Source organism: Petromyzon marinus, unplaced genomic scaffold, assembly GCF_048934315.1.
Source record: "Petromyzon marinus isolate PM22_M1 ecotype Great Lakes invasive population unplaced genomic scaffold, UKy_Petmar_22M1.pri1.0 PM_G_Scaffold_48, whole genome shotgun sequence".
Classification (NCBI taxonomy): Eukaryota; Metazoa; Chordata; class Hyperoartia; order Petromyzontiformes; family Petromyzontidae; genus Petromyzon; species Petromyzon marinus.
In genome coordinates this window covers 1345570-1367894 of record NW_027423000.1, presented here as the reverse complement: position 1 = coordinate 1367894, position 22325 = coordinate 1345570, and the positions used below count along the sequence as shown (strand labels likewise).

The 22325-nt window shown below is 50.5% G+C and overlaps 1 protein-coding gene across 1 annotated transcript; it reads right to left on the bottom strand.

Annotated features, from left to right (window-relative positions):
- Positions 1–1503: 1503 nt before the first annotated feature.
- LOC116937335 (gap junction gamma-1 protein-like) lies at positions 1504–21887 on the bottom strand. The gene is made up of 4 exons (XM_076062031.1): positions 21779–21887; positions 6910–7241; positions 5468–5944; positions 1504–2409 (listed from the first exon to the last, which is right to left on the bottom strand). The coding sequence occupies exons 2-4, from the start codon at positions 7209–7211 to the stop codon at positions 2229–2231; spliced, it is 960 nt and encodes a 319-aa protein (XP_075918146.1). The 5' UTR covers positions 7212–7241; positions 21779–21887; the 3' UTR covers positions 1504–2228.
- Positions 21888–22325: the final 438 nt, after the last annotated feature.

Below are 22325 nucleotides of genomic sequence, written 5' to 3'. Positions count from 1 at the left end.
CACATTAAGGTTCTGGAGTGGCCTAGCCAGTCTCCAGACCTTCATCCCATAGAAAATCTGTGGAGGGAGCTGAAGATTGAGTTGCCATACGTCAGCCTCGAAACCTTAAGGACTTGGAGATCTGCAAAGAGGAGTGGGACAAAATCCCTCCTGAGATGTGTGTAAACCTGGTGGCCAACTACAATAAACGTCTGACCTCTGTAATTGCTAACAACGGTTTTGCCACCAAGTACTAAGTCATGTTTTGCAGAGGGGTCAAATACTTATTTCCCTCATTAAAATGCAAATCAAATTATAACATTTTTGACATGCCTTTTTCCAGATTTTGTTGTTGTTATTCTGTCTCTCACTGTTCAAATAAACCTACCATTAAAATCATATACTGATCATTTCTTTGTCAGTGGGCAAACGTACAAAATGAGCAGGGGATGAAATACTTTTTTCCCTCACTGTAAAAGAGTAAAGCCAGTGGGTTTTCAAAGTACCTTCCTTTTACAGAAATACATTTCACGTGAGCCCACCGCATTAAAACAATGCTCAGCTGAGCGGGGCGAGCCACGGGGGGGGGGGGGGGGGGGAGCACCTTTGTCACGTTCTGTAACTCACGTGACTTCTGCCGCAACAATGTCTGGATGTTTCGCCTGAGGATGACTGCTCGTGTTGTGATCGAAACATCGTGATTTCTTTTATTATTATTTTATTTTTTCTACCTACGTGACTTTACTGAAAGAACCAAAGAGTATGAAAGACGTCTTGTCTGCTGATATTGTTCATATCCGTGTACATCGATATCCCACATTGCTTACACGTACACACCACACACAATGAAATAAATAGAAACTAGAACGACTTTCGGGGATGGGCAAAGATCGAGGAATCTCTTTCAATGGAGCGAGTTAAGGGTGTTCGATTCAACATCTCTCTGTACGTCTGTATCTCTGTTTGCCTCTATGTCTCTCTCTGCCTGTGTCTCTGTCTGTCTATCTTTCTCTGTCTCTGTGTTCCTCTTGTCTGTGTCTGTCCGCCTGTCCTGTCTGTCTGTGTGTCTGTCTAAAGCACAGCAAGTTGGCACAGTAGGGGGCACAGGTGGTGCATCAGCCAGTCATTTCAGTCATCTCAGTCGACCAGTGGCACCTGGGTCTGCCCCGTGCCAGCGGGCGTTCGACACTTCACTTGGCCTCAAGGTGCACATAGCCTGGCACAAGCGTCGTGGTGACGTCACCACCACTTAGTGACCAATGGCGGTTGTTGTTGTCTATCATAAAATAATAAACCACTAATGTAGACTGTAGCCTGCTATCAAAGCAATTTTGCTGACGGTTTCCATCTGAAGACGGAAGCTTGTGTTGCCTCCAAAACGTCGTGATTTAATTTCGTTTTCATTTATTTTATTTTACCTACGTGTCTGTGTTTAGTGGGGGTGTGCGTGTGTTTAGTGGGTGTGTGCGATTGATCATATTAAACGTACTCAATTAGCATCAATTAACATGAAATACACAATAATAATTTACATTTCCCAATTTTATTGAATATTTTTCTGAAAAACAATACATACAACACTGTGTCACCTGCCGTTCAGATTTGGCCACAGCTGTTCACAAACCGCATAGCCAGCATCTTAAACGCCTTTTGGTTTGACAAAATATAAATCGGAGCAGGCTGTTACGGTATAATAACGACGTGCCCGCTAAACTCAGGCCCTCTTATCCACCGATGAACGAGGAAGTTTAACAAAACAACGAAAACAGAAACTCACACAAATTAAGAAGTAAGCTAAAGTAACAAAAATATTTGGGTTGCTTTAATCAAAACACACCTCCATATTGATTAAACACTCACGCAAACATTCCCCCCCCCCGACTCGTGCATTTATACGTTGGCCGAATGCGAAAGCCACAATGCCACACAAAACGCGTTCTAAGGAGATTTGAACTCTCAACGCTCTGGGTTACAAACCCAGCGCCGAATCCCCCGAGCCACGAGGCTGGGTGCTGGCGTACCCCCCGTGCCATCGCGAGCGGGTTAGCGGGGTGCCCGCGCTCTGCCGCTCGAATCTTAAAAGCGCAGACGGTCGCCTCCGATTGAATCTCGACGGAAGAATGTCACGAATACCTTCAAAGTCGAGACGATCCAAACGGCAGCGGCGCGTTGGGGGGGCCGAGTAAATGGAACGTGGGATGGCGAAAAGCGATTGAGCGATAACGACGCCCGAGAGTAATACTAGCACGCTAAACCCAAGACTTGCCGGACGCTTCGCCAGCGTCTTGCTCGGGGGGCTCCTGGTGGGGTCTCGGCGTCACCCCCAGCTCCGTCTGAAGTTTCTGCACCTCGTCAAGGAGCTGCCACAATTCTGACGGTGACATCGCTCTGGGACCCGCCGTCGATTCCGGCTCGACGGCATCTGCCACCCTAGAAACGAGTCAAATTTCAAGAAGAGTATTTTCATTAACAAAAATATATATACACTGTCCATGATAGAGGGTTTTTTTTGGGTTATATTGCATGTATAGTGTAGTGTATAGTATAGTGTATGGTGCAGTGGATAGTGTAGTGTATAGTAGTGTAGTGTATAGTAGTGTAGTGTATAGTAGTGTAGTGTATAGTATAGTGTATAGTAGTGTAGTGTATAGTAGTGTAGTGTATAGTGTATAGTAGTGTAGTGTATAGTGTAGTGTATAGCAGTGTATAGTGTATATTAGTGTAGTGTATAGTGTAGTGTATAGTGTAGTGGATAGTGTAGTATATAGTGTAGTGTATATAGTGTATAGTGCAGTGTATAGTGTAGTGTATAGTGCAGTGTATAGTGTAGTGTATAGTAGTGTATAGTGCAGTGTATAGTGTAGTGTATAGTGTAGTGTATAGTGCATTAGATAGTGCAGTAGATAGTGCAATCTAAACCCAAAAACCTTGATTATGAATAATTGTTAACGCCGTAATGTATGAACGTTGCGAGCGCTCACGAAAGTCACCCGGTGCGGTTCCCGTCAGAGGAGGCCCCCACAACCGAATGGTAGCTATACACTACACACACAACATCTATATACATAGCTATCAAACATAAACTACACTATACACTACACTATACACACAACATCTATATACATAGCTGTCAACACATACACTACACTATACACTACACACACAACATCTATATACATAGCTATCAACACATACACTACATTATACACTACACTATACACTACACACAACATCTATATACATAGCTATCAACACATACACTACACTATACACTACACTATAAAGTACACACAAAACATCTATATACATAGCTATCAACACATACACTACACTATACACTATAAACTACACACAAAACATCTATATACATAGCTATCAACACATACACTACACTATACACTACACTATACACTACACACAACATCTATATATATATAGCTATCAACACATACACTACACTATAAATTACACACAAAACATCTATATACATAGCTATCAACACATACACTACACTATACACTACACTATAAACTACACACAAAACATCTATATACATAGCTATCAACACATACACTACACTATACACTTCACTATGCACTACACACACAACATCTATATACATAGCTATCAACACATACACTACACTATACACTATACACACAATATCTATATACATAGCTATCAACACATACACTACACTATACACTACACACACAACATCTATATACATAGCTATCAACACATACACTACACTATACACTACACTATAAACTACACACAACATATATATACATAGCTATCAACACATACACTACATTATACACTACACTATACACTACACACAACATCTATATACATAGCTATCAACACATACACTACACTATACACTACACTATAAACTATACACATCTATATACATAGCTATCAACACATACACTACATTATACACTACACTATAAACTACACACATCTATATACATAGCTATCAACACATACACTACACTATACACTACACTATAAACTATACACAACATATATACACATAGCTATCAACACATACACTACACTATACACTACACTATACACTACACACACAACATCTATATACATAGCTATCAACACATACACTACACTATACACTACACTATACACTACACACACAACATCTATATACATAGCTATCAACACATACACTACACTAAACACTACACTATAAACTATACACAACATCTATATACATAGCTATCAACACATATACTACATTATACACTACACTATACACTACACACAACATCTATATATATAGCTATCAACACATACACTACACTATACACTACACTATAAACTACACACAACATATATACATAGCTATCAACACATACACTACACTATACACTACACACAACATCTATATCCATAGCTATCAACACATACACTACACTATAAACTATACACATCTATATACATAGCTATCAACACATACACTACATTATACACTACACTATAAACTACACACATCTATATACATAGCTATCAACACATACACTACACTATACACTACACTATAAACTATACACAACATCTATATACATAGATATCAACACATACACTACACTATAAACTATACACAACATCTATATACATAGCTATCAACACATACACTACACTATACACTACACTATAAACTACACACAACATCTATATACATAGCTATCAACACATACACTACACTATACACTACACTATAAACTACACACATCATCTATATATATAGCGGTTGGGGAGCTGACGGAACCAATATTATTTCCCTTCCACGTGACTTTAGCGAAAGAACCAAAAATAAGAGACAGCTTTGTTTAGAGCCTAGTCTCAAACAGTGTTAGATGAGAGGACAATGCCACTACGAAGACATTGACAGCTCGGGGTGAGACACACGAGGCTCTAAAGAAAGCTGTCTCTGGTGTGGAACAATCAGTTTCAAAGACAATGCATCATCATCATCATAGACTACCAGAGCGTGTTTCTGTTTGCATGTTCATTACAAGTACCGTGTGTGTGGCCAATGCAGTGAGATGATTCCTTGCAAGAGGTTTACGTTTGGTGTTATCACGTTCACACAGCTGTTTTACTGCTAAAAAAGGGTAAAACAAATTCTTATATCTTGTTACTGGCAAGGGAGGTCCCATGATGTTTTTTTGCTGTTGTCATCATCGGCGAAACGTCACGGAAACTCGAATTGTAGGCGTAGTTGAGGGTCACTCTCTGACACGCAGCCGGCGAGTGTCGAGCCGGTAGCGACCCGGCACGTTTCGTTTCCGTGACGCAACGCCGCTACTACAAGTTGGCGGCTTTGACGAGACGACGCTTTCGTTTCTCGCGATCCAACGCCGAAGCCGACAACCTCCGTCCGCGCGCCGAACTTTTTCCGCCCCCCACCCCTCCCCCCGCATAGCCGACCGTGGCCAACCGCGCCGTCGAGGCCCCCCACCTGCTCCGTAGCCGGCGCGGGCGCCACCCGCTCAGCGAGTCGTGGATGGTGCCCAGCCCCAGGTAGGCAATCTCAGACAGTTCGAGCAGGAGGCTGAGACCGGCGACCGCGTACATGACTAGAAGGAAGACGGTCTTCTCCGTGGGGCGCGACACAAAGCAATCGACCCGGTGCGGGCAGGGGTGACGGACGCACTCGAAGCGCGGGGCCACCTCCAAGCCGTACATCAGGTACTGCCCCACCAGGAAGCCGACCTCGGCCAGCGTGCGGGCCAGCAGCTGGAGGGTGTAGGCCACCATCAGGCCGTCCGTCTTGATCCTCCACCGCTCGTTGTGCTGCTTCCCCTCGCCGTCTTCTTCACCCTCCTCCTCCACCTCCTCTTCCACCTCCTCCTCTTTCTCCGTGCCTTCAATCACGCGGTCGGGGCCGCCGGTTCGCTTGGCTCGCTTAGTTTGTTCGTCTCGCATGTACTCGATCCTACCACGACAGAGAGCGGCGGCGGCGTCGAAGTTTCACCCCTCGCTACGAGCGAGCCACCGTCGGGACTCGAGGTAAGTGAAAATATTTACCTTCCTTTAAAATTTGACGCTTTATTTACTACTAAGCGGGAAGCACCCGGCGTTGCCCGGGGAAAAACATATATTGAAAAACTTCTCAAAACTTAAAACCATAACATATACAAATGGAAAAAAAAAACTTTGATCATTGCCTCATTCGTAAAAACTAAAATGAAACCCAACGCGCGGCGTAAAAAAACGTACGCTCGTGCGCCAAGATTCGATTCTTTAGATCGCGCAAAGGAATCGAAGGTTGTAGATTTCTTTAGAATCAGCCTATTCCTGTTTAATCGATACCACAAAGCTCACCAGATATCGATTCTCGCCACACTTCATCGTCATTTCCCCACCCCCCCCCCAAAAAAAATAAGTGTATTTTTATGTTTGCATGGTGTACAGTATGGAAAGTACCCACATGGCAAATTTCAAGTTTGTTGCATGTCGGGAAGTACGCTAAACATTTTGAACAGACACATACTCACAACTTTGCCTTTTATACATATGCAATTATAATATCGCATGCAAATGTATTATATTTCTTATTGTTGAAGAGTTTAACAATGCTTCCCTTTTTGCTGTTGAATCGCAGAATATTTTACGACGCTGACCGTGTGCGTGTTTAAACACAGCGCACATTCGCCCTCCCGAACTGAACTAGCCGTTCGGACATACCGACGGGGGGGCTCGGGAACGGAACTCCGTTCCTAAGTCAAGGAGAAACCTTGCCGGCACTTTCACCGTTCAAACTCGTGACCAAATCGACGGCGCAACCTAATTAAAAAACAAATTAAAACATTTCCAACTGCGGGCAGCCATTCAAATTTCCACCGTAGCCCCCCCCCCCCCCCCCCCAACTGTGAAAACTCCCTCCGAGAACCTCGGTACCTGGTGATGCGATGCACTGCGAAGCCGAGGTACAGGATGGTGGGCGTGGCGACCGCGATGATCTGGAACACCCAGAAGCGGACGTGGGAGAGCGGGGCGAAGCTGTCGTAGCAGACGTTCTCGCAACCGGGCTGCGCCGTGTTGCACGAGAAGCGGCCCTGCTCGTCGTAGTAGATGGACTCGCCGGCGACCGTCGTGAGAACGACGCGAAAGATGACGAAGGTGGTGATCCACAGCTTGCTCAGGAAGGTGGAGTGCCGATGAACCTCCTCCAGCAGATGTGTGAGGTAGCCCCAGCTCATCGTGGCCGCCGGTCTAATTCAGCGACGCCGCTGCGGGGAAACGTTCACCCGTGTTTGTACAGGCACTACTCTACTTACAAACATTCAACTTCAGGACTTTTAGAGATAATAAAAAAACCTATCCCGTTTGTCCAGTTGCCCGTTTGGAATGAGAGTCGTAAGTTCAACCTCCACGCACAATAAATGGCAGTGGTGGCATCTACATTGGCAGAATGTGAAGAACCAGTGGCATCTACATCTGCAGAACATGAAGAACCGGTGGCATCTACATCTGCAGAACGTGAAGAACCAGTGGCATCTACATCTGCAGAATGTGAAGAACCAGTGGCATCTACATCTGTAGAACGTGAAGAACCAGTGGCATCTACATCTGCAGAACGTGAAGAACCAGTGGCATCTACATCTACAGAACGTGAAGAACCAGTGGCATCTACATCTGCAGAACGTGAAGAACCAGTGGCATCTACATCGACAGAACATGAAGAACCAGTGGCATCTACATCTGCAGAACGTGAAGAACCAGTGGCATCTACATCGACAGAACGTGAAGAACCAGTGGCATCTACATCTACAGAACGTGAAGAACCAGTGGCATCTACATCTGCAGAACGTGAAGAACCAGTGGCATCTACATCGACAGAACATGAAGAACCAGTGGCATCTACATCTGCAGAACGTGAAGAACCAGTGGCATCTACATCTGCAGAATGTGAAGAACCAGTGGCATCTACATCTGTAGAACGTGAAGAACCAGTGGCATCTACATCTGCAGAACGTGAAGAACCAGTGGCATCTACATCTACAGAACGTGAAGAACCAGTGGCATCTACATCTGCAGAACGTGAAGAACCAGTGGCATCTACATCGACAGAACATGAAGAACCAGTGGCATCTACATCTGCAGAACGTGAAGAACCAGTGGCATCTACATCGACAGAACGTGAAGAACCAGTGGCATCTACATCTACAGAACGTGAAGAACGAGTGGCATCTACGTCTACAGAACGTGAAGAACCAATGGCATCTACATCTCCAGAACGTGAAGAACCAGTGGCATCTACATCTACAGAAAGTGAAGAACCTGTGGCATCTACATCGACAAAACGTGAAGAACCAGTGGCATCTACATCTACAGAACGTGAAGAACCAGTGGCATCTACGTCTACAGAACGTGAAGAACCAGTGGCATCTACATCTACAGCGCTGGTAGCGGCCATCGGCAAGTCCAATCAAGTTTCAAGTTTCATTTATTAGGTGTATAGCCCTGTGAGTCATGCGGCTCTTGAGTTCGGGTGCAACCGCAACAAACAAAATATGAACAGAGAAACATCTTAAAGCGACGACGCGTAACGGAAACATCCTGTGATAAAACAGCAAATCTTCCAGAAAAGAAAAAAACTTATTACAACTCTGTGTGCAAAAATCTCACAAACCCCTTCTTGAATAAGAGCCTTGAGACTCGGCGAGGAATTCCCCCCCGGGTGAACTGAATCACATCGTTATTATCACTACTGCCCTCTGTTCGAACTGCGTTCATCTATTTTCGTTGTAAAATGTCAATCGGTCACTTGTTCGGAGGTCATGTCCATGAGGACGCATTTCCTAAGAAGGCCACGGCAGTTGCGTTGGTTCCTCGCGCGCTGCCGAGAGACGAGTTCTCGGTGGCACTCGAGAAAAAACAAACGCGCATCCGTCCCGTGCCCTCCTGGATAGCATCATCAATTGCGGTGTATAAGGGAGCAAAGATGCCGCCCTAATCGATTGCGGTGTATAAGGGAGCAAAGATGCCGCCCGAGAAGACGATTCGTAATTTGTTTTTTTTGGGATCAAGATCTCTTGTGGACGCGCGCGTGTGTGTGCGTTCGGGCCCTCCTCCACCCGACACAGCCAATCAATAAAATGTTGACTCCCTCGCCTGGTATACAGGAGGTCGTGGATTCGATCCCGAACCTGACGCCTGCTGTGTACTCCATCTCTTCTCTAGCTGTTTAGGCATCCGCTTGCACACAACAACAACCGCCATTCGCCACTAAGTGGCGGTGATGTCACCACGACGCTTGTACCAGGCTATGTGCACCCTGAGGCCACGTGAAGTGTCGAACGCCCGCTAGCAGGAGGTCACGGGGCAGACCCAGGTGCCACGGGTCGACTGACTGAGATGACTGGCTGATGCACCACCTGTGCCCCCTACTGTGCCAACCTGCTGTGTTTTAGCCACCCGGCGCTCCGCTCGTTGTTGTGAGCTTCGCTCCTCCGCCCTCCGTTGTTGTTGGAGGGCGACTGCCTCCAACTGCCCAGTAGCGTCCTTCACGAGCCTCCTCCACAGAGGCCGATCTTGACACCGCTGGTACCAGTCATCGGCAAGTCCACTCAGCTCCACGTCCTCCTGTACCACATCACTCCATCTCTTCTCTAGCCCATGCCGCGCCCGTTTAGCCCCCTCGATCCGGCCGAACAAAAGCTGTTTCGGCATGCGGTGGCTGGGCATGCGGGCTACATGACCCAGCCAACGCAGCCGTGCCTGCCGGAGGAGCTCACCGATGGGACCTTGCCCAGATCTTTCAAGGATTTGTGAGCTCCTCACACAATCCAGTCTGGTTAAACCCAGGATGGATCGTAGGCAGGCCAGCCTAAATGTTTCTAACCGGTGAAGATGTTCCATTAGGGGGGTCCACGTTTCGCAAGCGTAGAGAAGTGAGGGAATGACTGTGGTCGAGAAGACCTGAAGCTTAGTGCGGAGCCACAGACCAGGTAGCTTCCACACAGCGTTACGCAACCGATGAAAAGATATTGCCGCTCGACTGATTCGGAGTGAGACCTCTGCTGTTAAACTGGAGCTGGTCATAAGCACACTGCCCAGGCATGGGAAACTCTCCACTCGCTCCACAACTGCCCCATCACCGATTGGGAGTTGTGGGGGTGTAGTGTCCGATGGTACAAAATACCCAGGCAGGTGCTTAGTTTTGGTGGGGCTGATGGTAAGGCCCCACCTCTTAGTGGCACGCTCCAGTCTCAGCAGCAGCTTCGACAACTCCTCCTCTGAATGAGCAGCTATTACCAAATCATCAGCATACATAACGTGGTTGAGCAATAGGGAGCCATCCCTTGACCGCACCCGGGCATCGATCAGCCTCCCATTATATCTGTACCATATGGAGATTCCCCCGGTACAGCTATTGAAGGCTTCACGAACTACGTGGTCAAAATAGATGTTAAATAATGTGGGAGCCAGAGGACATCCCTGTCGCACCCCAAGGTGTACAGGGAATGGCTCTGACTCCCGACCACATAGTTTTACCTGGGCCCGCTCACCATCATGAAGGTCCTTAATGATCGTGAGCAGAGGGTCAGGTACTCCAAAAGCACGAAGAACAACCCAGAGCCCTGGCCTATTAATGGTATCATATGCCTTGACCAGGTCAATAAAGCAGAGATGTAGGTCTTGTTGGAATTCCCTACACCTCTGCTGTAGCAGACGGACAGAAAATATGGCATCTGTGCAGGACCGCCCTTTCCTGAAAACGCATTGGGGCTCCGCAAGCCTCTCCTCAGCGTGCCTGGCAAGGCGATGCTGAATAATCCTTGCCAGGACCTTTCCCGGCACACTGAGGAGTGAGATGCCCCTGTAGTTGTTACAGTCTGTGCGGTCCCCCTTCATAAAAAGGGGGACCACCAGGGCATCCTTCCAATCCTGCGGAACCCGTCCAGTGGTCCAGACTGTTGTTATGATGTCATATAGGGCAGTCTGTGCACAAACGCCACCCTCCCTCAGCATTTCGCTTGGGAGATCATCTCTGCCCGCTGCCTTTCCTGGTCTCAGACTCCTGATCGCCTTCAATACTTCCTCAACAGATGGCACCTCAGCCAGCCACTCACAGGGGGTGACTTCTTCCAATATTTGAGGCACCGCAGCCTCAGCAGGGTCATCCTCACTTTGTGCCACGATGTTTTCCTGGCTGAGGGATTTTCCCTCCCCCAGGACCTCACAGAAATGCTCAGCAAATCTGCAAACCTGTTCCTGGGGGTCGGAGATTGGATCACCGTTTTTTCCCCTAATGATTGTAATAGGTGTGGCGCTGCAGGTTACTTTTTGATGGAGTTAAATAGAGATTTGTGATCACGGGCCACTGAGGCAGCATCTATCTCCTCAGCAACCCGCGACCACCACCCATCCTTGCAGCGCCTCACGGCCCTCCGAACCTCCGAGCGAAGGCTGCGGTAAGCCTCCTCATTCTCTGACGTGGGATTCTGTAGCCGATGACAGTGGGCCTGTCGCTTTTTCTCAACCATCCTGAACACCTCCTCTGTCAGCCAGGGTCTCTGGGGAGGTCTGGACCGCATGCCCAAAGCAGCCATTGCAGCTGCATGAGTCACAGTCCTAAACCTCGCCCATTTACCCTCGACATCAGGAGGAGTCGGGGACGATGCCAATCCTAGCCGCAAGCGATGATGAAATTCTCGCTTGCAACTTTCATCAGATAACTGAGACCAGGAAACTTTAGGTTGGAATGGGGTCCTGGGTGTACACCCACCACCGGAGTGGAAGAATGGCAGGCGCATCTTACAGATGACAAGTCGCTGGTCAGAGGGCAGATCAGCTCCACGGTAGGTCCTGGTGTCAAGGACATGGGCTCGCATCCGCTGGTCCGTCACTATGTAGTCCAGCAGATGTTCTTGCGTGGACCCGGCATGCATCCATGATGTTGTGTGGATGTGCCGATGCCAGAACAGCGTGTTGGTAATTACAAGCCCATGGGCTGCACAAAATCTAGCAGCCTCCTACCGTTGTTATTGAGCTGATCTGGCCCATGCCCTCCAATCACTCCAGACCAGGTGCCAGCATCATGACCAACTCGGGCATTGAAGTCACCCAACATGATGACTCTTTTCCGAGGGGCCAATTTAGCCAGCACCTGTGACAGGAGGTCATAGAAGGTATCTGACTCATCGGCTTTGCCTGCATCCCTCCATGGATGTTCATCTTCGGTGGGGGCATAAGTAACCACGACCACCATTCCTCGCCTCCGGTTGATGGGAAGGTGAGCCCAAAGTAGCCTGGGGCTTACAGCTTCCCACACCTCACCGCCACGCTCCCACGCCCCCTTCATTCTTTTGTTCAAAAGAAGAGCCACACCCTGTTGTTTGGCAGTCTGCTGCCCCGAGTAGAGGACTGTCCACCCCTCATGGTGGCAGGAGCCAGAACCGGTCCACCGGACACACACACAGACACACACACAGACACACACACAGACACACACACAGACACACACACACAGACACACACAGACACACACAGAGACAGACACACACACAGACACACACAGACACACACACAGACAACAACAACCGCCATTCGCCACTAAGTGGCGGTGACGTCACCACGACGCTTGTGCCAGGCTATGTGCACCGTGAGGCCACGTGAAGTGTCGTACGCCCACTGGCAGGAGGTTACTGGGCAGACCCAGGTGCCACGGGTCGACTGACTGAGATGACTGGCTGATGCACCACCTGTGCCCCCTACTGTGCCAACCTGCTGTGCTTTAGCCACCCGGCGCTCCGCTCGTTGTTGTGAGCGTCGCTCCTCCGCCCTCCGTTGTTGTTGGAGGGCGACTGCCTCCAACTGCCCAGTAGCATCCTTCACGAGCCTCCTTCACAGAGGCCGATCTTGACACCGCTGGTACCAGTCATTGGCAAGTCCACTCAGCTCCACGTCCTCCCGTACCACATCACTCCATCTCTTCTCTAGCCCGTGCCGCGCCCGCTTAGCCCCCTCAATCCGGCCAAACAAAAGCTGTTTCGGCATGCGGTGGCTGGGCATGCGGGCTACATGACCCAGCCATCGCAGCCTTGCCTGCCGGAGGAGCTCACCGATGGGACCCTGCCCAGATCTTTCAAGGATTTGTGAGCTCCTCACACAATCCAGTCTGGTTAAACCCAGGATGGATCGTAGGCAGGCCAGCGTAAATGTTTCTAACCGGCGAAGATGTTCCATTAGGGGGGTCCACGTTTCGCAAGCGTAGAGAAGGGAGGGAATGACCATGGCCGAGAAGACCTGAAGCTTAGTGCGGAGCGACAGACCAGGTAGCTTCCACACAGCGTTACGCAACCGATGAAAAGAAATTGCCGCTCGACTGATTCGGAGTGAGACCTCTGCTGTTAAACTGGAGCCAGTCATAAGCACACTGCCCAGGTATGGGAAACTCTCCACTCTCTCCACAACTGCCCCATCACCGATTGGGAGTTGTGGGGGTGGAGTGTCCGATGGTACAAAATACCCAGGCAGGTGCTTAGTTTTGGTGGGGCTGATGGTAAGGCCCCACCTCTTAGTGGCACGCTCCAGTCTCAGCTGCAGCGTCTCCAACTCCTCCTCTGACTGAGCAGCTATTACCAAATCATCAGCATACATAACGTGGTTGAGCAATAGGGAGCCATCCCTTGACCGCACCCGGGCATCGATCAGCCTCCCATTATATCTGTACCATATGGAGATTCCCCCGGTACAGCTATTGAAGGCTTCACGAACTACGTGGTCAAAATAGATGTTAAATAATGTGGGAGCCAGAGGACATCCCTGTCGCACCCCAAGGTGTACAGGGAATGGCTCTGACTCCCGCCCACGTAGTTTTACCCGGGCCCGCTCACCATCATGAAGGTCCTTAATGATCGTGAGCAGAGGGTCAGGTACTCCAAAAGCACGAAGAACGACCCAGAGCCCAGGCCTACTGATGGTATCATAGGCCTTGACCAGGTCAATAAAGCAGAGATGTAGGTCTTGTTGGAATTCCCTACACCTCTGCTGTAGCAGACGGACAGAAAATATGGCATCTGTGCAGGACCGCCCTTTCCTGAAAACGCATTGGGGCTCCGCAAGCCTCTCCTCAGCGTGCCTGGCAAGGCGATGCTGAATAATCCTTGCCAGGACCTTTCCCGGCACACTGAGGAGTGAGATGCCCCTGTAGTTGTTACAGTCAGTGCGGTCCCCCTTCTTAAAAAGGGGGACCACCAGGGCATCCTTCCAATCCTGCGGAACCCGTCCAGTGGTCCAGACTGTTGTTATGATGTCATATAGGGCAGTCTGTGCACAAACGCCACCCTCCCTCAGCATTTCGCTTGGGAGATCATCTCTTCCCGCTGCTTTTCCTGGTCTCAGACTCCGGATCGCCTTCAATACTTCCTCAGCAGATGGCACCTCAGCCAGCCACTCACAGGGGGTGACTTCTTCCAATATTTGAGGCACCGCAGCCTCAGCAGGGTCATCCTCACTTTGTGCCACGATGTTTTCCTGGCTGAGGGATTTTCCCTCCCCCAGGACCTCACAGAAATGCTCAGCAAATCTGCGAACCTGTTCCTGGGGGTCGGAGATTGGATCACCGTTTTTTCCCCTAATGATGGTAATAGGTGTGGCGCTGCAGGTTACTTTTTTGATGGAGTTAAATAGAGATTTGTGATCACGGGCCACTGAAGCAGACTCCATCTCCTCAGCAACCCGCGACCACCACCCATCCTTGCAGCGCCTCACGGCTCTCCGAACCTCCGAGCGAAGGCTGCGGTAAGCCTCCTCATTCTCTGACGTGGGATTCTGTAGCCGATGACAGTGGGCCTGTCGCTTTTTCTGAACCATCCTGAACACCTCCTCTGTCAGCCAGGGTCTCTGGGGAGGTCTGGACCGCGTACCCAAAGCAGCCATTGCAGCTGCATGAGTCACAGTCCTAAACCTCGCCCATTTACCCTCGACATCAGGAGGAGTCGGGGACGATGCCAATCCCAGCCGCAAGCGATGATGAAATTCTTGCTTGCAACTTTCATCAGATAACTGAGACCAGGCCACTTTATGTTGGAATGGGGTCCTGGGTGTACACCCACCACCGGACCTCCTGAATGCCGCATAGATCCAGCCGGTACCGGTCCAGCTCCCGACAGAGGAGTGGCAGCCTCTCCTCTGCAGTGAGCATTCGAACATTCCACGTGGCCACCCGTAGTGGCTTTTCGTTGTTTCTGGAGTAGCCCCGAGGGTAGGTATTCAATCTCCTGGCTCCGCCAAATGGGGTTTGGCCAGGAGACGTCATAGACGCCTGGCCCCCCGGGGCCTCCGGCACAAGCTTATTAGTTACATATTTCAGTTTAATTCGTGGTTTCGTGGTAATTAATTGAAGATGGAGGGCTTACCAGCCCCTCGCACCCGTCCAGAGCCCCCGTTTAGCCCCTGTGGTGGACACATATGCCATGAGGGGAGGAGCCAATCAAAATTGGATCTCCCCCCACAGCACTGTCCACGACAGAGTTGCCCGTCCGGCCCCGCGAGGAGGTAGGGGGTTGTTTTGACAGACACACACACACAGACACACACACACACAGACACACACACAGACACACAGACACACACACAGACACACACACAGACACACACACAGACACACACACACAGACACACACAGACAGACACACACAGACACACACACACACACACAGACACACACACAGACACACACACAGACACACACACAGACACACAGACACACACACACAGACACACACACTGACAAACACAGACACACACACAGACACACACACAGACACACACACACATACACACACAGACACACACAGAGACAGACACACACACACACAGACACACACACACACAGACACACACAGACACACACACAGACACACACACACAGACACACACAGACACACACACAGACACACACACACTGACACAAACACACACACAGACACAAACACACAGACACACACACACAGACACACACAGACACACACACAGACACACACACACTGACACAAACACACACACAGACACACACACAGACACAAACACACAGACACACACACAGACACACACTGACACAAACACACACAGACACACACACACACAGACACACACAGACAGACACACACAGACACACACACACAGACACACACACAGACACACACACAGACACACACACTGACACAAACACACACACACACAGACACACACAGACAGACACACACAGACACACACACAGACACACACAGACACACAGACACACACACTGACACAAACACAGACACACACACAGACACACACACAGACACACACACACAGATACACACACAGACACACACACACAGACACACACAGACAGACACACACAGACACACACACACAGACACACACAAAGACACACACACTGACACAAACACACACACACACAGACACACACAGACAGACACACACAGACACACACACAGACACACACAGACACACAGACACACACACACTGACACAAACACAGACACACACACAGACACACACACAGACACACACACACAGATACACACACAGACACACAGACACACACACACTGACACAAACACTGACACAAACACAGACACACACACAGACACACACACACAGACACACACAGACACACACACAGACACACACACTGACACAAACACAGACACACACACACAGACACACACACAGACACACACACACAGATACACACACAGACACACACACAGACACACACAGACAGACACACACAGACACACAGACACACACACAGACACACACACAGACACACACACAGACACACACACACAGACACACACAGACACACACAGAGACAGACACACACACAGACACACACAGACACACACACAGACAACAACAACCGCCATTCGCCACTAAGTGGCGGTGACGTCACCACGACGCTTGTGCCAGGCTATGTGCACCGTGAGGCCACGTGAAGTGTCGTACGCCCACTGGCAGGAGGTTACTGGGCAGACCCAGGTGCCACGGGTCGACTGACTGAGATGACTGGCTGATGCACCACCTGTGCCCCCTACTGTGCCAACCTGCTGTGCTTTAGCCACCCGGCGCTCCGCTCGTTGTTGTGAGCGTCGCTCCTCCGCCCTCCGTTGTTGTTGGAGGGCGACTGCCTCCAACTGCCCAGTAGCATCCTTCACGAGCCTCCTTCACAGAGGCCGATCTTGACACCGCTGGTACCAGTCATTGGCAAGTCCACTCAGCTCCACGTCCTCCCGTACCACATCACTCCATCTCTTCTCTAGCCCGTGCCGCGCCCGCTTAGCCCCCTCAATCCGGCCAAACAAAAGCTGTTTCGGCATGCGGTGGCTGGGCATGCGGGCTACATGACCCAGCCATCGCAGCCTTGCCTGCCGGAGGAGCTCACCGATGGGACCCTGCCCAGATCTTTCAAGGATTTGTGAGCTCCTCACACAATCCAGTCTGGTTAAACCCAGGATGGATCGTAGGCAGGCCAGCGTAAATGTTTCTAACCGGCGAAGATGTTCCATTAGGGGGGTCCACGTTTCGCAAGCGTAGAGAAGGGAGGGAATGACCATGGCCGAGAAGACCTGAAGCTTAGTGCGGAGCGACAGACCAGGTAGCTTCCACACAGCGTTACGCAACCGATGAAAAGAAATTGCCGCTCGACTGATTCGGAGTGAGACCTCTGCTGTTAAACTGGAGCCAGTCATAAGCACACTGCCCAGGTATGGGAAACTCTCCACTCTCTCCACAACTGCCCCATCACCGATTGGGAGTTGTGGGGGTGGAGTGTCCGATGGTACAAAATACCCAGGCAGGTGCTTAGTTTTGGTGGGGCTGATGGTAAGGCCCCACCTCTTAGTGGCACGCTCCAGTCTCAGCTGCAGCGTCTCCAACTCCTCCTCTGACTGAGCAGCTATTACCAAATCATCAGCATACATAACGTGGTTGAGCAATAGGGAGCCATCCCTTGACCGCACCCGGGCATCGATCAGCCTCCCATTATATCTGTACCATATGGAGATTCCCCCGGTACAGCTATTGAAGGCTTCACGAACTACGTGGTCAAAATAGATGTTAAATAATGTGGGAGCCAGAGGACATCCCTGTCGCACCCCAAGGTGTACAGGGAATGGCTCTGACTCCCGCCCACGTAGTTTTACCCGGGCCCGCTCACCATCATGAAGGTCCTTAATGATCGTGAGCAGAGGGTCAGGTACTCCAAAAGCACGAAGAACGACCCAGAGCCCAGGCCTACTGATGGTATCATAGGCCTTGACCAGGTCAATAAAGCAGAGATGTAGGTCTTGTTGGAATTCCCTACACCTCTGCTGTAGCAGACGGACAGAAAATATGGCATCTGTGCAGGACCGCCCTTTCCTGAAAACGCATTGGGGCTCCGCAAGCCTCTCCTCAGCGTGCCTGGCAAGGCGATGCTGAATAATCCTTGCCAGGACCTTTCCCGGCACACTGAGGAGTGAGATGCCCCTGTAGTTGTTACAGTCAGTGCGGTCCCCCTTCTTAAAAAGGGGGACCACCAGGGCATCCTTCCAATCCTGCGGAACCCGTCCAGTGGTCCAGACTGTTGTTATGATGTCATATAGGGCAGTCTGTGCACAAACGCCACCCTCCCTCAGCATTTCGCTTGGGAGATCATCTCTTCCCGCTGCTTTTCCTGGTCTCAGACTCCGGATCGCCTTCAATACTTCCTCAGCAGATGGCACCTCAGCCAGCCACTCACAGGGGGTGACTTCTTCCAATATTTGAGGCACCGCAGCCTCAGCAGGGTCATCCTCACTTTGTGCCACGATGTTTTCCTGGCTGAGGGATTTTCCCTCCCCCAGGACCTCACAGAAATGCTCAGCAAATCTGCGAACCTGTTCCTGGGGGTCGGAGATTGGATCACCGTTTTTTCCCCTAATGATGGTAATAGGTGTGGCGCTGCAGGTTACTTTTTTGATGGAGTTAAATAGAGATTTGTGATCACGGGCCACTGAAGCAGACTCCATCTCCTCAGCAACCCGCGACCACCACCCATCCTTGCAGCGCCTCACGGCTCTCCGAACCTCCGAGCGAAGGCTGCGGTAAGCCTCCTCATTCTCTGACGTGGGATTCTGTAGCCGATGACAGTGGGCCTGTCGCTTTTTCTGAACCATCCTGAACACCTCCTCTGTCAGCCAGGGTCTCTGGGGAGGTCTGGACCGCGTACCCAAAGCAGCCATTGCAGCTGCATGAGTCACAGTCCTAAACCTCGCCCATTTACCCTCGACATCAGGAGGAGTCGGGGACGATGCCAATCCCAGCCGCAAGCGATGATGAAATTCTTGCTTGCAACTTTCATCAGATAACTGAGACCAGGCCACTTTATGTTGGAATGGGGTCCTGGGTGTACACCCACCACCGGACCTCCTGAATGCCGCATAGATCCAGCCGGTACCGGTCCAGCTCCCGACAGAGGAGTGGCAGCCTCTCCTCTGCAGTGAGCATTCGAACATTCCACGTGGCCACCCGTAGTGGCTTTTCGTTGTTTCTGGAGTAGCCCCGAGGGTAGGTATTCAATCTCCTGGCTCCGCCAAATGGGGTTTGGCCAGGAGACGTCATAGACGCCTGGCCCCCCGGGGCCTCCGGCACAAGCTTATTAGTTACATATTTCAGTTTAATTCGTGGTTTCGTGGTAATTAATTGAAGATGGAGGGCTTACCAGCCCCTCGCACCCGTCCAGAGCCCCCGTTTAGCCCCTGTGGTGGACACATATGCCATGAGGGGAGGAGCCAATCAAAATTGGATCTCCCCCCACAGCACTGTCCACGACAGAGTTGCCCGTCCGGCCCCGCGAGGAGGTAGGGGGTTGTTTTGACAGACACACACACACAGACACACACACACACAGACACACACACAGACACACAGACACACACACAGACACACACACAGACACACACACAGACACACACACACAGACACACACAGACAGACACACACAGACACACACACACACACACAGACACACACACAGACACACACACAGACACACACACAGACACACAGACACACACACACAGACACACACACTGACAAACACAGACACACACACAGACACACACACAGACACACACACACATACACACACAGACACACACAGAGACAGACACACACACACACAGACACACACACACACAGACACACACAGACACACACACAGACACACACACACAGACACACACAGACACACACACAGACACACACACACTGACACAAACACACACACAGACACAAACACACAGACACACACACACAGACACACACAGACACACACACAGACACACACACACTGACACAAACACACACACAGACACACACACAGACACAAACACACAGACACACACACAGACACACACTGACACAAACACACACAGACACACACACACACAGACACACACAGACAGACACACACAGACACACACACACAGACACACACACAGACACACACACAGACACACACACTGACACAAACACACACACACACAGACACACACAGACAGACACACACAGACACACACACAGACACACACAGACACACAGACACACACACTGACACAAACACAGACACACACACAGACACACACACAGACACACACACACAGATACACACACAGACACACACACACAGACACACACAGACAGACACACACAGACACACACACACAGACACACACAAAGACACACACACTGACACAAACACACACACACACAGACACACACAGACAGACACACACAGACACACACACAGACACACACAGACACACAGACACACACACACTGACACAAACACAGACACACACACAGACACACACACAGACACACACACACAGATACACACACAGACACACACACACAGACACACACAGACAGACACACACAGACACACACACAGACACACAGACACACACACTGACACAAACACAGACACACACACAGACACACACACACAGACACACACAGACACACACACAGACACACACACTGACACAAACACAGACACACACACACAGACACACACACAGACACACACACACAGATACACACACAGACACACACACAGACACACACAGACAGACACACACAGACACACAGACACACACACTGACACAAACACAGACACACACACAGACACACACACAGACACACACACACAGATACACACACAGACACACACACACAGACACACACAGACAAACACACACAGACACACACACACACAGACACACACAGACACACACAGACACACAGACACACACACTGACACAAACACAGACACACACACAGACACACACACACAGATACACACACAGACACACAGACACACACAGACAGACACACACACAGACACACACACAGACACACACAGACACACACACTGACACAAACACAGACACACACACAGACACACACACACAGATACACACACAGACACACACACAGACACACACAGACAGACACACACAGACACACACACAGACACACACAGACACACAGACACACACACTGACACAAACACAGACACACACACAGACACACACACAGACACACACACAGACACACAGACAGACACAGACACACACACACAGACACACACACAGACACACACAGATCTCGGGGCCGTGGCCACAGCAGCAAGGGGAGACAAAGACGGCAGCGGCTGCGTGGGAGACAGCGCAGAGAGAGAGGGAAGGAGGAGGAGGGTGGTGGAGTGGTGGAGTCAGACCTCTGTTGGAGCGCCCGGGAGCCCAGGAGACGTCCCGAGCAGCTGGGAGATGACACAGAGAGATGAGAGACAGGGACAGCACCTGGCTAGGACGCCACCTTCCAGCCCCTCCCCCTCACTTCCAGCCCTTCCCCCTCACTTCACCCCCTCCACATCCGCCCCTCCCCCACATCCGGCCCCCCTCCACATCCGCCCCTCCCCCACATCCGGCCCCCCTCCACATCCGGCCCCTCTTTCGTCCTCTCTTTGGACCCTCCCCCCGGGCCCTCCCCTCACTTATGCCCCTCCCCCCTCGCTTCCGCCCTTCCCACCCTCCCCCCCTCGCTTCCGGCCCTCCTCTCCCCCGTCACCTCCCTCACCTCCGCCCCCCCCTCGCCCCTCACTTCAGACCCCGCCCCCCCTCACTTCCGGTTCCTCCCTTCTCATTCCCCTCCCTTCCCCCCCTGTTGTGGGCGAGGGGTTCGCACCATGAGCTGGAGAACCAAACAACCCGCAGACTGCCTGCTGCTGGATCTCCTCTCTGTTTCAAAGAACACATTTGAACAAA